This window comes from Folsomia candida, unplaced genomic scaffold (genome assembly GCF_002217175.1).
Source record: "Folsomia candida strain VU population unplaced genomic scaffold, ASM221717v1 Fcan01_Sc023, whole genome shotgun sequence".
In the NCBI taxonomy this organism is placed as follows: domain Eukaryota; kingdom Metazoa; phylum Arthropoda; class Collembola; order Entomobryomorpha; family Isotomidae; genus Folsomia; species Folsomia candida.
In genome coordinates, this window is record NW_019091215.1 from 190,801 (window position 1) to 208,372 (window position 17,572).

General features: G+C 42.0%; 3 protein-coding genes across 3 annotated transcripts; all 3 read right to left on the reverse strand.

The window, feature by feature from the left end:
• Positions 1-5,921: 5,921 nt before the first annotated feature.
• LOC118438543 lies at positions 5,922-6,689 on the reverse strand. Its single transcript, XM_035858994.1, has one exon. It carries the CDS (start codon positions 6,687-6,689, stop codon positions 5,922-5,924), a length of 768 nt encoding a protein of 255 aa, XP_035714887.1.
• Positions 6,690-7,623: 934 nt separating this feature from the next.
• On the reverse strand, positions 7,624-9,093 carry LOC118438545. Its single transcript, XM_035858995.1, has one exon. It carries the CDS (start codon positions 9,091-9,093, stop codon positions 7,624-7,626), a length of 1,470 nt encoding a protein of 489 aa, XP_035714888.1.
• Positions 9,094-10,678: 1,585 nt separating this feature from the next.
• On the reverse strand, positions 10,679-12,580 carry LOC118438546 (proline-rich protein 36-like). The gene is made up of 3 exons (XM_035858996.1): positions 11,957-12,580; positions 11,619-11,862; positions 10,679-11,523 (listed from the first exon to the last, which is right to left on the reverse strand). The coding sequence occupies exons 1-3, from the start codon at positions 12,578-12,580 to the stop codon at positions 10,679-10,681; spliced, it is 1,713 nt and encodes a 570-aa protein (XP_035714889.1).
• Between the last annotated feature and the right edge of the window lie 4,992 nt (positions 12,581-17,572).

The following is a 17,572-nucleotide window of genomic DNA, read 5'->3' on the forward strand; positions in this document are numbered from 1 at the left end:
AAAAATAACCTATATAACTGTACAAATTTTTGACCCTACATATGTATCTGTTAGTAAATAATTCGTCGTTATGAATTCAATTTTTTTTAATCATCATTTTCATTATAAAATTCAGCCATTATAACCAAACGATTGATTGTAATTAACTAACGCTCCAAGTAATCATAGACATGCTTTCAAAATGCTTTCCCGACCCGATAAATTTCAGAATCCAACCCGCTCGACCCGATAAGTGACTAACATTAACCCCCCTGGTTCTACATACATACGTCTGATTTCAAACCGCCCAACCCCATAATCGCCTGAACACGTGTAGTGCAAGCCCGACAGGGTTTCGGGCGGGTCGGGTTTAACCGGGTTACCCACTTCTGTACCGTTGATGCTAAACTCGCCTTAATTTAGGAAACTTACCGTGCATCCTCCCCGAAAACTTGGCTGGATCTTTCCAGACTTGGAAAGTTGTTTAACACAATTCCCGCCTCCCGCACAGAGCCAACATCCATCCAATAAAAATACGTCGAATTGAACGGATTAAGTTGTGACACGGTTTGTAGGAACCATGGTTTTGAGTTCCAGACGGCGTACAATTCTGGCGTAAGGTTGTCTTTTTCTGGATCCAGGTCATGCATTTCTTGGTAACTTTTGTTCAAAAAGTGGGGTTCGTGGAGCCAAGGGACGGACCAGATTTCTTCGTAAATTCTGAATTCCGTCGGCCTCCCGTCCCTCGCTGTGGACATGAGTTCTAAATTCAAGCGAGATTATGAAGGGAGGTTTAATATTTAATTAATTTAGGGTGTCATTATTTATTTATGTACTAGCAAGTGGCCCACAAATGCGGAGCTACTAAATTGTCCAAAGTTTAATTCTTAGAATTTTTTACCTCCCTGACAAATTAGTTGCAAAATCCGACAAAATACAAAATTGATAAATTTTGGGAAAATTGTTTTAAAACTGGTTTGCAGCTGACTGATAGCTCGCTTACGCTTATTAATGTTCGATCTTAAATTCAATCTTAAATTAAAAATTAAAAAGTATTGTACGTAGTTATCCCTCGTGAGCTTGCACCATTTCTTGTTAAACTTGTTTTAGAGTCTTAAAAGGTAAAGAATTCAATTTTTCACAAGTTTGTGATTGCTTTTACGTATGTATTAGTGCACGTAGTAAGCCAAACATATTCATCAGCAACTGCTCTCCTAGCTACATAAATCATATTTCTGGAAATACCTTGAAATTCTGGCTGAGTAAAAATTACTACCGGGGTTTCCCCCTGACCGAGAAGGTTTTCCATCCATTCGGTATACTCGTCCGGGGTGTGTTTTCCCGTTCCCGTGGCAAAGAAAGCTGTCACTAGAGTGGTATCGTTTTCTTGGGAGTGGTGGCGGCTCGAATTATAATGTCGGGTCTTTTTACCAATAAAAATCGAAAATCGGGTCGATTCCAAGATTTTTGGAAAAGATGAAATGCCACGAAGTAAATTAGGAAGGTAATAATGCCGGCTGTAAAAAAATAGATACATGGACAAGTAAATCTTCTGTTTAAGTCAATTAGATAAATAAAAAATGTTTCACTTTAAATAAAAATTACTAAAATTCACCAAAGGTTGAGTAAAAAATTGGGATAAGAAGAACAGTGGTGTGGCATATTTAATTAATGTAATAGCTGGATAAATTTTACAAAACTTTTAATTAATTTTTCAAAAATTTGGATAATTTTCTTATCCACTTTGCAGAAATTTTCCACAAATTTGGATAAATATTCCAGCACTTTGCGTACATTTTCCACAACTTTAGATAACATTCCACCAGTTTGTAGAAATTTTCCACAAATTTGGATAAATATTCCACCACTTCGAATAAACTTTCCATAACGTTGGACACATTTTGCACAACAGTGGACAAATTGTGTACAACTTTTAAAAATTGTCCACACATTTGGATTAATTTTCTATAATTTATAATCAATTTTTCACCACCTTAGATACATTTTCCTAAACTTGGAATAAATTCTTTACAAATTTGAATATATTTTGCCCAATTTATGGAGAACTGTGGATAAATTTTCTACAACTTTGCATAAATTTCCCACAAATTTGGGTCAATTTTATCCATGGTTGTGCCATCCTCTTTACTCACACTTGCGTAACTTTTATTGATTTTTATTTGTAGTGTTGCATTTGGATAGAAATAAATAAAATTAATTTAACCTGACCTGACATTAGGCAAATTTTTGTTTTGGAAGTCATCATTATTTTGAAAATTTACATCTAATTAATAGTTTTAATTATTTTGAAGCCTATTTTTGGGTGTGGCAGAGACCGAGACAGTAATGTGAGTCAGGCGAAAGTAGGAAAAGTGTATCACACCCGTGGTGCTTAATAATTATGTAAGCTTATCTGTGATGGGTTAGACCCACGTACCCGAGTTTGATTTGTGGCACACGCAGAAACTGTGCGAATAATATGTACTTTGCCATCCGAATTGAGAAGACGTGGCTTCGTAAAATTGTCAACTTGGTGACGAATTTTATGCATGTCACCCAATGTATCTTAAATGTGACATCTGGTAGGAAGACAGAGTGAGTCAGTAGACAGGCACGTACATACGTACGTAGGGTATTTAGGTATGTTGCTGCTTACGTTTAACGTATGTATGACACATTTACATAAGCAGGGTTTCTATTTTCCCGACCACACCCCCTGTCGCCAAAGGGGGTGTGGTCCGGTTGCCCCCAAAAGTTGATAGGATCCTCCCCCTGGGGTCCTATGTATGATGGCGAAAACCGATTTCGATTATCTCGATCCGTTCTCCTGATATCCTGCTGACAGACAGACGGACAGACAGACAGACAGACAGACAGACAGACAGACAGACAGACAAAGTCTTCACATAAAGTAGCTGAACCTACTTAATAATTCAATCCCACTGCAGGAAAGATGCGCGAGATTGATTTCTTTCATGGATAGACATCGTAAAAATCTAGTATAAGTTGCGTACTCCCAAGCCACAGTTCATTATATGGCGATGTTTATCATAAAAATTATCATGGCTCATCTCCCCCAACATAAAACTCTTCACAGTTGCTAGCCTATTACATATTTTACGTATTGTTTCATGGTCCACTCAATTTTATCCGTCAGTCACGACTGACTGCACCTGCATAAAGGATGTGCTAAAAGTAACAATTTCATGTTCAACATAACGCATAAAATTGAGCATAAATGTTCCATGTAATGAATGATAACTCGCTGGAGACCAAAATATTGTGCAAAATTGTACACGACATTTTGCCCGCACGACGCTCAAGTTTTTTGTAACCAAGGAGATGCAATCTCTCGCCTTTCTTAAGTCGCTTACACATTTCGTGGACAGTAGTACCAGTTTGCGCGATCATGCATCAAGCAGGTCATCTAATTTTCGGGCATATAAACCCATCTTATTTATTGATAATTTGGGATAACAATTACCCCCAAGATTGGTCACATTCTTTTCGCACAATCTCCAACCTACCTCCGTGCCAAACCTGCTGAATGCAAAGGATTTAGCGTACAATGCAAAAATTCTGTGGTAGAGTGTATCTAGCCAATTTATTTGTGTCGTCTTCTCCTCTCACCAACATACGTTTAATGAAGCTCGACAAATAAAGTGATTTTCTAAATATTTACAAAAACGATTTTGTAGATATGTTTTGAACATGATTGAGTATTTATAAATAAAATGTGATAAATTGTGCTCTGAACAAAATGAGATAAGATTTGAGTCATCTTCTTAACCCATAAATTAAATATAACTTGATCAAAGTTTCATATGTACAAGCCAAAAGTTTGGCCTCGGTGCAATTTGCGTCCGAAGTTAGAGAGTTATCATCTTCTGCTAAAGTGGAAATCGCTCCGTACTTCTGAAAATATTACGTAAAATCGGATAAACCCGTCAACTCAAAGTGTGGAAGTGCATTGATTAGTAAAGAAGGACAAAACGGATGAAGACGGATAACATTGGACTATTTAACGGTACGTAAAAAAAATGATGATACATGTAAACGGAAAAATGGTATACAGGCCACGCTACAATGAAAAATTTCTGAGTAGGAAAAATTCGCATATTTCCATTAATTAGCGAAATTTGTGTCTCGGTATTCCTCCACGTCAGACATTTCGAATAATTTTTAGAATTTCTCATAGGTAATTGTGAAGAAAGTTAGTTGTGAAAAATGAATGATAACGAGGGTACCGATGATGAAGATAATAATAAAAGAAGTTATTTCTCTTGCCTGAATCAAGACATGAAATATGTGCATACGGCTCCGCATAGCAGCAGGGGTATTTTTAAGAGCTCCCCGAGATGGAGGGGGAGGACGTTAAGATGATAATGATTATTATTTCGAATCATTGCATATTTATTCAGGGTGTATGTATAATAATTGGTTTGTGTCAGGTAATGTGGTGTGAAATATTTTTGTCCTCGGAAACATGAAATAATAGGAGAGGCAAATATATAAATTTGATTCATCCCACATTTATGCTCTGCATGGTTTTGACGCCAGGACGTTTTAAAAATTTTGGCTATAAATAATTATGTACGTGGAGTAACAGGTGACATTTACTAAAATTTAGAGTAGTATAGGTTTTTTTTTAATTTGTATTTGAACTAAATTCCCACCTATTATAATTTCTGAGAAAATTAAACTCAAAGTGGGTGTGTGGGATCTGCACGAGATTTCCACTGGGATCACGACCTATCTAACTACCCGTTAGCTAGCGATCACCGATTTTGACTATGAAGGGCAAGAACTGTAAAGGTGATGACTTTAGTATATCAATTCCTCTAAAATAAAGTCACTCTAGCTGCACTGAAGCTAAACTGATAATTAACTTTATTTAGATAACAACTTGGAATTAATTATACTTTAACAATTAAATATTACTGGTCAATGTCGACCGACTCAATTCTCTCAAACAAAGACACTTACCCACACAATGACGCTCATTTTCATACTCTCCCTCTTCGCGTCTCAATCACCCCCACATTACCATTGGACTTAAAATATTCATAAAATACATACATTCATGAAAATACCAATGGATTTGACACTCCCACCTTTCTTTTGCGAAATGTAAATGAGGAAAAGAAATAATACAATTATCAACTAATTATGAAATCATACAAATAATTCAAAAATCAATCAAATTAATAATGAGCACTGAACACTCCAAAACGTTGCGGCTTCTTTAACTTTCGCCCATATTTGGTGACGATTTCTGGTTCCGCTTGATCAACTTGACTTCCGCACGGTTCCTCCCCGTGCTCCGAACATTCTGATTCTTCATCCAAATTCTCGATCAGAATTTCTTGAGAAACCTTGGTCATTTCTTCATCTCCATGAGGGATCTCCAAAGGGTAGAGACGCTGTAGAGGTCTTGACAAAATTCCTTTGGCTGTCTTGACAAGAGCTGACCTCACCTCTCCATCCTTTCCCGGATTCAACTTGATGATCTTTCCCAATGACCACTCCAAGCGCTTCTTGTTGTCGGCTCCTACTAGGACGACGTCGCCAACTTGGGGGTCTTGAGTCCTCTTCTCACTGGCCTTCTGGACCAACTCAGCGAGATACTCCTTTCTAAATCTGGACTGTAAATCTCGCTGTAACTTCTTGACATGTTTGAAGCGAACTTGAAGTTCTTTCCCTGTCATCACTTCTGCTTCTGGGAATCTGGTTAACTTCGTTCCCTTCAAAAACATTGCTGGTGTTAAGGCGACGAGATCTTCTTCATCTTCGGTCACGGTGGTTAAAGGTCGGTCGTTGATGGTCGCTGCTACCGAACTCAAACACGTGGTCAACTCATCACGCGTCAGCGACAACTTCCCCAACATTCGCCTCAGCAAATCTTTCACTGATTTCACTAGGCGCTCCCACCATCCTCCCCACTAGGCTGCAGTAGGAGGATTAAAAATCCACTGAATTTGTTTGACTTGGCTTGCTCGTTCTATTTTATCCCAATTAATCTTCATGAAAAGGGAAGGAGCACCAACAAAATTAGTCCCATTGTCCGAATACAGTCTGTTTGGACGCCCATAGGTGCAGATAAATCTCTCCAATGAGTTGATGAATGCTTCAGAGCTCAAAGATTCCACCAGGTCCAAAGCGACGCATCTGTACACGGCGCAAGTGTATAGCACGATCCACACTTTCTTCCTATCCTTCAGGAATAGTGGACCAACCAAATCCACACCAGTTGTGCTGAAAGCTTCGCCTGTGGTCACTCTTCTCTTCGGCAGCGCCACAGGGTTGACTTGTAAAGGCTTGGCGTCTTGTTTCCTACAGGCAAGACATTCTCTCAGCGCCTTCGTCACGGTCTTCCTTCCTTGAGGGATCCAGTATTTTTCTCTCAGTTTCGTTAAAATAAACTGAATTCCTCCATGAGAATGCATCCGGTGCACTTCTCGAATCAATTCATGAATAAGTGGGCAGTCTTGAGGTAGCATGATTGGGTACCTAAATCCTTCAGTGTCATCCTTGTACTCCAACTTTGTCTTGACGTGAAGAAGTCCATCGTCCATCTTCTCCACTCGCAACTGAAGTTTCTTCGGATAGGAGTAATATCTTGACTGGATTACCCGCAACATTGCTATTTCCGCCCGCCTCAGATCTGATACTGTAAGGTCGCCCAACTTCTCTTTATCCATGCCATTCATATTCGAATTGCGTAGCATACAATCCGAACATTCTTGTAATATGAAAGGAACTTGGGCTTGGAACTTTCTTTAAATTTTGCCACTTTCACCCAAGTCTTCTTCCTCTCCACAAGGATCTCTTCGTCATCTGGGGCGCTGACGTCACTGGGCCAATTTTCAGGATTCTGACGCAGCCACTCTGGTCCCTCCCACCATCTGGATACCAATAACTCGTTTGGTGGGCAGCCTCTGGAGGGAAGATCTGCTGGGTTCATCTTCCCAGGGACATGACGCCAAAATTCTTTCTTTGTGCATTTTAGAATTTGTCGCACACGATTTCCCACGAATGTTCCCCAATCTTCGTCTCTTCTAATCCACGCCAGGGCTGTTGTTGAGTCGGACCAGTACACGGTTGGGACGTCTTCATATCCCATTGACTTTCTGACCGTTTCTATCAGTCGAGCTCCTAGTAAACATCCCAGTAATTCCAATCTCGGGATGGTAATTTTATTGCCATTCTTCTGTTTTTCGGGATTCTTCTCCAGTGGAGCTACTCTTGATTTGGCCAACAACAACTGGATACTGACCTCCCCTTGACCATGAGAACATCTGGCAAATACTATTCCACCGTAGGCATCTTTACTTGCATCGGTGAAGACATGGAGTTGCAATTCCGCTGCATTCTTTACTGCACATCTCGGAATTCTAATTTCTGAAAGTGATGACATTTGATTACACCACTTCAGTACTTCATTACTTTTTACCCCGTTCCATTCTTCATCCCACTTCAAGTCTTGCGCCCACGCTTCTTGGAGCAACATCTTCAATTGTAGGACTGCTGGGGACAAGAATCCAATCGGGTCGAAAACTTGAGCTGCCAAGGATAACACACTTCGCTTCGTGATCACTGGGTGCTCCTCTTCACTCCACGATTGGGACAAATCATTTTTGTAGCCTAGATCAGTCTTTTCTCTGCTACTTCTTTATTATGAGGGAGAGGAGCAGTCCCGTTGATCCACGGCAGCTTCCTGCCATCCTCTGACCTCTTCAAATTCTTTTGGAAATCTTCTTTGACTTTGTTGTCATGATCTTCACGGCTGGACTGTAGCGCTGGATCCTTGATGCCCATGCTCTCCAGCTCCCAAAGCACACTGATGTCATGAGCTCGCGTGCTCATCGCGATACTCCTAGCTGCCATCGACTGATGTTTCTGCACTGGTACTTCTCCATTTAAGTACCAACCAATTGACGTCTCGGTGGCAGTGATAGTTGGGTTGACCTTGATCATTCTTCCTGTAAGTAATCTTCCAATTTGGTCTGACCCGATCAATATATGTATTTCAGATGGTTCCGATGCAACATCCGACAAATACACATTCAATTTTCTTAATTCAGTCACCCAGGGTCCATGCGGGATCGGATTACACACTCCACAAATCTTATCTTCAGAGAATGCATTGAATTTCGTTTCTCCGCCGTTGATCCCCTTGAGTTGAACTGCATATTCTGTTCGCTGAGAGATTTCGAAATTTCCTCCGAACACTTCAGTTTGAAATACACGCTTCCCGATCGCTTTCAACTTCAGCTCACGGGCTAGTGAACTTTTGATGTAGCTGACATCACTTCCGGAGTCCACGAGAATTCTTACTGTCTTCTCTTGATTATTCGCTCCGGTTACTTTAACTTGCATAGTCCCTCTGAGTACTATTTTCGGATCGCTTGATGAAGATTCCAGTGTCAACATTCTCGGCTGCGAGGATACCATTGTTCTCACACCTTCAGTGACTTCCTTCATCTCGTCCGATTCACTCAGCTTCTTCTCCTCACACATTACTGGATAGTGGGATTTGTTGCAGATGGGACAATTGACAGAAACTTGACACTTTTTCGAAACGTGTCCTCGTTTCAAGCACTTGAAGCAAGAATGAGCTTCCTTTATCTTGGCAATTTTCTCTTCATGTGTCATCTTCTTCGCTTTATAACACACGTGACTTTGATGTCCAGACTTCGCACAGAAAATGCATAACTGGACCTTGGCGTCTCCAGCAAACAGGGCAGCTGCGGTCACTGGACTTTCTCCCTTTTCGCTTCTTCTGCTCCTCTTGTCTCTGGCGCCATAATCTTGAAAACCGTATTGAGCTAAGGCAATTTGCTGTTGTCCCTGTACTTCAGCCTTTATGAACTCCATCAGCAGGTCCAAACAGGTCCTTGGTGGGCGGTCTGCTGATCCATCATGCTTCGACATGGGACTTCTCTGCCAAGCTTGCAAGGTCTCTACTGGTAAACTGGATTCTACTAACGGGAACAACCACGTTGCTGGATCCGCTGTCGCCAAATTTAGAGTCTTCAGTGCTCTTAAATGCGACTCAATCTGAATATACATTCGATCTAAGGGGAGCTTGTCCTTCTGAGTGACATTGGACATCACCAGCTTTAACAACTCGCGAATGTATACTTGCAAAAGTAAACTTTCTCTTCCGTATCTCTGCTGCAACGCTTCTGTGGCCAGTGGATAATTTTCGGCTGACTGGGGGTAACTCTTGACCAATTCCCTTGCCTCAGAACCCTGCACCATCGCTTGAAGGAGATACTGGAACTTGTCGGTGTCGTGTAGACTCTCATCTTCGTGGATTTTCTGAAATTGGGACCAAAATCCTAGCCACTCTTTCAGATCACCATTGAATTTCTTGAGTTCAACTTTCGATAACTTGAAGCTTCTCTGCTTTTGAGTCGTTGCTTCTGAGTACACCGATGCATAACTTCCGCTTGGACTGAGAGAACTTGCAGTTTTGTGGATAACAGCGTCGACTCGGAATCTTGCTCTTGAGATCTTGTCTTGATACTCATCATTCTTCGTCTTCTCCACATCAAACTCCTCTTGTGTACACGGAACGTCTAACATGAATTCCAAAATTTTCTGGTCTAACTCTGCAACTTCAGTGGCCTTCCTTTCAAGGTTCTGCATCATGACTTGAAGGTGCAATATTGCGAGTTGAGGTTTTGTAAATTCGGCTTCCACCTCGTTGACCGTTTTAGTGATGGCAGTTCTCACCGACTTCCTCATCATCTTGACACGATCCATTGTGGTTGCACCTCAAAATTTACAAATCCAACAAAACAAAAAAAACAATTAGAGAAAGATTCGAAACTGTCAACAGCACAGAACAATCTCTTCCCTCAAATGCCCCTGAATGCTCAGAGTGGGGCCCACAAAGTGGCAAAATTGTATTATAAAAATACTCCACAGGTTGAATGGGACGACCTCACGGACAGCTACCGGTTACTTGGCTCCCTCCAATGTATAAACTAAAGAAAGATATCACCTCTTAACCCCCCGAATGCTCAGGGTGGGGCCCACAAAGTGGCAAAATAGGTTGACGATATCCTCTCCTGTCTGCTTATGGCCGGTTCTCTGGGACTCTCCGCCACACGATGTCTTCTTTACTTCTTGACGACCCGATCACGTCGAGGTCACCAGAATGTGGGATCTGCACGAGATTTCCACTGGGATCACGACCTATCTAACTACCCGTTAGCTAGCGATCACCGATTTTGACTGTGAAGGGCAAGAACTGTAAAGATGATGACTTTAGTATATCAATTCCTCTAAAATAAAGTCAGTCTAGCTGCACTGAAGCTAAACTGATAATTAACTTTATTTAGATAACAACTTGGAATTAATTATACTTTAACAATTAAATATTACTGGTCAATGTCGACCGACTCAATTCTCTCAAACAAAGACACTTACCCACACAATGACGCTCATTTTCATACTCTCCCTCTTCGCGTCTCAATCACCCCCACATTACCATTGGACTTAAAATATTCATAAAATACATACATTCATGAAAATACCAATGGATTTGACACTCCCACCTTTCTTTTGCGAAATGTAAATGAGGAAAAGAAATAATACAATTATCAACTAATTATGAAATCATACAAATAATTCAAAAATCAATCAAATTAATAATGAGCACTGAACACTCCAAAACGTTGCGGCTTCTTTAACTTTCGCCCAAGTTGGCGGAAGTCCGAGGGGGGTTGGGAAGAGCAGGTGGGGTGTTTCCTGGATCCTGAGCCTGGTTGTTTCTTGGATCTTGAGCTTGGTCAGCGGTATGAGGGGTGTCTGCCGGGGGATCCCGGAAGGGAGTGACATCGTGAAATGGGCGTCGAGAGTATTGCAGGTCAAAAGAGGTGGGCGGAGGCACTGTGTTGTTGGGGTGATTGGACGGAGGTGTGGGCTCCCCGGTGGATGAGGTAGGTGGAAATGTGGGATTGGCAGGGTCGGGGCTTCCGGTGGTGTCAGAATTTGGGCCACCGTTAGAGGGTGGAGGTTGTCGGCGTCGGAATTGCCGGGGGTCAAACGGAGAGGGAGATGGCGTTCTAGGGGAGTTGGGTGGCGGGCTCGGAGTCCAGGATAGAGGGGGTGTGTATTGTGGGGATGAAGGAGCGACCCCAGGGCTTGGTGGAGGGGACGAAGGGTAAGTTGGTTTACATTGGCGAAGTTCAATATCTCTCATGTCCTTATACAGGGAGGAGAAGGATGGATGGTGGCGGAACGTGTCGAAGAAGTCTTCATTGGGGGCGACGAGGGCGGCGTTGAACACTGTCCGCGCCTCAAATTCTTGGATTTTGAACTTTATATCGTCTATGAATCTATAGAGGCTGGTGAAGGTCCGGTGGGACGAAAGGGGAGGTGTGTGGAAAATGGGAGGTTTGTTTAAAATGAGTAATTGGTGGAGGGCTTCGCTTTCCTTACTGTGGAGGAGGGAAAGTTCCTGTTTGTAGAGGACGGCTTTTATTGGTTGGGGGGAAGACATAGTGGTTGAGGAGATGGATGATGACCACGCTGCGCCAAATGTGGAGTAATGTCCTTAATAAGTTGGTCAAAGGTTGGTGTAGGATTGTCGGGTAACCGGAGCACGAAGTCCTGTGGGAGAAGACCAAGGACACGGCGCACCACTGTGGGCTCGTCGTACGGAATCAGCTTGATAAGATTCTTGTAAGAACTGTGTTTGGCGTGGATGAAGTCGACGGTGGTCTGATCTTGTGGGCGTCCACGGGTGGTTAAGGCCTTGTAAAGGCGACGAGAGTTTTCCTCTACCGGACGGTGAGGGCGGTATTGAGGCATTAGAGCATTGGGGAAGGTGAGTCTAAGGGAGGGGGTAGCAGCATCCGTTTGTGGGGCCTGCAAGAAGTAGGGAGTAAAACGATGTTATTACCGGGTATCGTAATCCGTCGTCGAGATGATGAATGTGTTGCTGGAGCCCGTCGCGATGTACTGAATCACTTGGGAGCAGGTGCGAAGTAGTACCACTGGTGGTGTCGCGTTGAAAATATCCGAGGAAGGTGATTTCGTCCGATGAGGTGCCACCACTAGACGAGTTTGAACTACTAGACGAATTTGCACTAATAGACGAGCACAGGGAGGACGAAGAAATGTCAGTGAACGTCAGGTTCCCTAGGGGCGAAAAAGGTGGGGTGGTAATGTCGACGGTTGGGGGTGAGGCGCGATGAAAAGCTCCAATAAAGGAGATGTCCTCTTCTGACGGAGTGGGAGATGCTGGGGCCGAAGAAAAGTATGTAGAATCACTATCACGAGAGGAATCACGATGCGAAGACACTGAACTGTCGGAAATGTCGTAAACTGGGGGAGAGATAGTGTGGTTTGTGGGGGGTGGGACTGGGTGGTGCACTTCTTCGTCGTCAAGAGTGTATACTGGTGGGGGCGAAGGTGGTGGAAGAAGCACGGGAACGAGTTGGTTGCGATGTGAATTCCACTCTTGTACCCAAGTACCGGAGGGTGCGGGAGCGGTGAGGAGATTAGGGGAAGGGATACGACGGCCTAACACACTGCGGGGAACGGGGTCGGGGTAGGTGTAGCCCCCGTGTGTATATCGAGGCATGAGGCACTGGGAGAAGTCAGGATGTTTGTGGGTGTTATTGGTGAACTGTGTGGAAGCTGGGTGTGAACTGGGTAGACGGAGAGAGGTGTTTGCACTGTGGAAGGTGAGAGCAGACTGGTTGAAGAGAAGTACGAATGTTTGTGATGATGAATGTTGAGGCGCGACGTCAGATAAGCGGAGGAGGCGTTATCTTGTAGGATAGTTTGATTGGGAGAGTGGACATGTCCTCGTTGTAAACTGGTTTTTGAAGGTGATTTTCAGTTGAGAGAGAATTGGGGATTGGTGGGTTGGCACGTAGGCATAATAAAAAAATCTTGACCACGTTGAAAACAGGTTTTGTGAGTTTCAGTGGGGGAATGGTGGGTTGGCACGTAGTTATGGGTAGGTCTCGTGACTTGAAAATTGATGTACGGTGGCGAGCACGGCGCTTACGTTATGAGATGAAGAGTCCCTATGAGGAGGGGGGGAGTCGTTGTAGGCGAAAAATGTGTCGGGGGTTAGTATTATTGCTATCGATATATATATAACATTGTACCAAGCGTATTTCTGGGCCGTGTACGCGGTTCATGAAATGTCCAGAAAGTACAAAGTAGCTATCACAGCGGAGGGCGTGATGAGTTGTCTTAAAGAATATGGATACGCTATGTGAGATATCTAAAAAAAATTGTTGATGTATGTGCAAAATAATACACTGCAGAAAGAATTCTGTGGTGGATTGTTAAATCTATGGCTATGCTATATGGCTAACATATTTTATATACATGTGAAGAAAAGGCACAGGAGAATAAATTCTCCTGTGTTTGTTTTTCTTCGATTTACCCGTCTTTGGTTCTCCTATATAACTAATGTCGAGAGGACCATCAGGTACGTAATCTATACGCTATAATGTAATCTTACTGGTACGATTCCCCAAAAATTGTCGTGCAGTGGAGGCGAGTCTCTGATGCAAGAGCAATTTTTGGTTGGGGGAATATGAGATGAGTTAAAAGTATCTGTATTTACATAAGATGCATCCTGTGTGATACCCTAGCGTATGGTAAACATGGATCCACCATGGGGTATATCTACGGAATTTAAAATTAAAATGTATAAGGTGTAATATCGACTAACTATTTTAATGAAAAAAAAATGTTTTTATGCATTTTATGGTTTATGTAATATTTTTGGGGGTTAGTAGTAATAAAGAAAAATGATGAGTGGTCGATCGTTTAGGTGCGGGCCCTGTGCTCGAAAAGATGGTCGTATATGTAGTTGGGAATATGTATTTCAGAAATCGAGGATGAGATTGGTGTTCAGAACGGTGATCCGGGTGATTGGGGTTGTGAACCGAGTGGGGGGAGTGGCGCGGAAAGTTAACGGGGGGTAATAGGAGGTGGTGGGGGAAGTGGATAATAAGCCTGTGCACCAGGAAGTGGGGGAGGAGGAGGAGGAAAGTTGGCGGCGGAGTTCCGCTCCTGGAGAGGTTGCATCTAGATCTCCCGTTCGCGACGTCTGTGTCGTTCGACCGAGCGAAGTTGGCGGTCCTTGTCCATGCGGGTAGAATCCTGGCGAAGTTTTTGTTTTTTGCATATATAAAAACAACCAAACATGCACAGCACGAAAACCAAGGTGATGAGGACGGAGGTGGTTATCAAGGCGATCAAGATGCGATGGGCGATTTTCCGTTCTGTGCCACAGTCGCTTGGCGGGGCCAAGGGGATGGCCGATTTCAGCAGCGAGGTTGCCTTCACCACAGGGGTATAGCTCGCGTTGGTGGCTACCCAGGGTAGGACGGAGGGGGTGTGACGGGCCCATAGGTAGAGTACAGTAAAAGAAATGGCGACTTGCCATAAGAAGGCGAGGAAGTCTTGATAGACATTTGGTTCATTTTGAAGATGGTTGAAAAAATGGTAAGGGGCTGGAAGATCAGGGAGGTCAGTGATTAGAGCGGGGTGTTGGATTTTTTCATCGGCCCATTCGAGCTTGAAAATGTAGGAAATGTTTTCATATGAGGTTTTTCGAAGAAGGGAAGTTTGACCAGGATGATCTTTGTGACCTGGTCGTATGAGACATTTTCCCATAAGGTGGGAATGACCAGGGAGACATCGGGTAGAAATGAGTGGGATTTAATGCAAGGGAAACGGTTCGTAACGGTGGACGGTAAAGACGATGGTGAGACATCGGATTAAAGTTTAGGGAAGTGGGTAATTGCACCCGTTTTTGGGCCTGATGGAGGTATGGAATAATGGAATTTTATTACCGAGCTTTGGAATCTGTCTCCGTGAGGATGGGTGTGGTACTGGAGCACTTCGATAAACACTGTTACCGGGCAGGAGGCACAGTACTGGGCAGGTATTATCCGAACTCGTACCACCGGTTGGGGTGGTGCTTCGTTCGAAGTAGCCGAGGAAGGAGATTTCGTCGGACGAGTTTGCATAGAACGAATCACTGGACGAGTTTGCACAGAACGATTCACTCATAGAGGACGAGGAAATGTCACCAAACTTCAAATTCCGTGTGGGAGAAGGAGGTGGGGGTCGTAATGTCCAAGGTTGGGGTGGGGGCACGACGAAAAACTCCAAGGAAGGAAATCTCCTCATCTGTTGGGGAAGGAGACGCTGGATGAGTTTGTGAGGAATAGTCTGTAGAGTCACTGTCACTAAGGAAGGTACGAGAAGAAGACGCCGAACAGTCACAAATGTCGTATACTGGAGGTGAATGAATATTTATTGCGGGGGGTGCTACTATTGGTTATGGTACATCGTTGCCCTCAATCGTGTATACTGGTTGGACGAGCGTGGGGGAACTTGGGCTCAGACCAGTTCATTCCGGAGGGAACTTCGTATCTTCATCCAATATCCTGATATGTATGACATTGTCAGCGTCTCGAAACGACCGAACTCATATATTCCCAGACATTCCATTGCGATGGTATAGTTAAATGGATCACCATATAACATTTAATATGTATATAAGTGCAACCTTAACATTTTTGTAATTCCTTCAATTTGTACATTATAAATGAATTCCAAATTGCAATTCAATTTTCAACCTTATCCTCAAGTTTGCCTGAGGGACAGGTTTTGAGTCTGTAATAAGTCGTCCCATCCAGTCTGATCAACCTCGTCTCAAACGGCCTCCATATTTGCGCAAAACTCTCCCAGCTCGAACACAGATAGATGCATGTTTGTAGAATCTGCATCTCCACACAGTCCGGGAGTAAGTATTTTCTTGAAGAAAACAAAAAAAATTGCTTTCTCTGGGTTGTAGAACCGCCGAACCTGTATAACAATAAGTGTGCATTATTATTTCCAACATTTCATTTCAAAACTTTTTCCAATACAGAATTCTGGTAAAATCTAAAATGCCAGTTTCTACGTACATCTATCTACTCCCCATAAAATTCGTCTTAACGCTACAACTTTCTATGAAGTAATGTAATCTTCGAGAGTTTTGTAGCATTCTGCCTTTAAACAAGTTCGCAATGGTAACTGCGAAACACTGGCGAAATTTCATTTTGAATTTGCCACCCTTTGGAAGTCACACCTTTTTTACATGGCTTACCCTCCCGTTAATCACACTACGCAAAATTTAATTGCAATGGCAATTATCTCATAAATAATAACAACTAAGAATAGCCCCATGCGTCTTACTCAGGTTATATAGAAATTGGATGATATATTCTTCAGTGCTACACGTCCCTTCACTTGGTTTGATATGAGGAAATGACATTGTTGGTAACGCGATTGTGAATGCTAAAGGAATGAATTAAATGGTGGGATGAACGTCTTCTTGTGCCGAGCAGAGGGTACTTATCGGGGAGATTATTTGTTTGAATTCTTCGTAAAGATATGATATTAAAGCGGATATAAAATATGATATTTCATGATTGAATGATATTTAGTGATAAAATCAAATGGCAACTGATTTTTCATAAACTATTTAATTGGGTCATGGAAGTTTATTTTGATTAAATTTATTCGAGGAGCCATTGTCCTCATTATCGAAACTGCTTTCTCCTTCTTCAAATCCGGAATAAACATGAATCTTTTCGAGTTTGTTACCCGTACAAAAAAAATCTTGCAGTTATTTTAGAAAGTTGGGCTATTTTTTATTATTGAAATATCATCCTATTATCAGAAACTTTTTAGTTTTTTGAATTCGATAAACTTGCATATCTAACAATGTAAGTCTCCCAACGTATGCTCACAGATTTGGACGAAATTAGTGTCAAACGATCACAAATATAATTAGTATGAAATTTGCAAATCCCATTGGATTCCATCGCTCTTCTCCTTCTTGCATACATATTGCATACATTTGACATATTTATGTGTATGTACATATGTACATATTTATATTACAAACTTTTTGCACATATTCATTTAAGTAATTATTAATAATTAACCTAACTGCGCGAATGTTTGACCCGATATGTCAATAAATAATTCGCCTTTATCAACTCAATTATTTTAAATGTGATCATCTTTCCATTACAAAAATTCATACATTGTAACCAAGCGTCATAATCCATTTATCGAGGACAATAATCGTGTAATTAACATATGTATGTACATACTTACACACGCTACAGGTAGTTACCGGCATGTTTTAAATTATGTACAAATAAATAATTCAATCGTTATGCAAGAAAGATGCGCAAAATTGATTGATTTTCATGGACATGCAGCGCAAAAATTTTGCACATAGCGCATTCCCAAGGCACACTTTGTTACGTGTCGTTTACATATGTTCAGACGTCGAATATGAATGAATGATAAAACCTCAAAATATGAATGAAAAATGACCGTAAAAATCCTCAAAATATGACCATAAAAATGACTTTACTTTTCAAATTTTTGGCTTAATTGTTTGATATATTTTCTTGTATTGCTCAATCTTTATCAATTAAACAAGTTCTTGGGTGATTTAATCCATTCCAATGAATTACATCACCTTAGGCGAAATTTAACGTAAATTTCTGAAAGCTTCTCACAATGAATCATTGTGAGA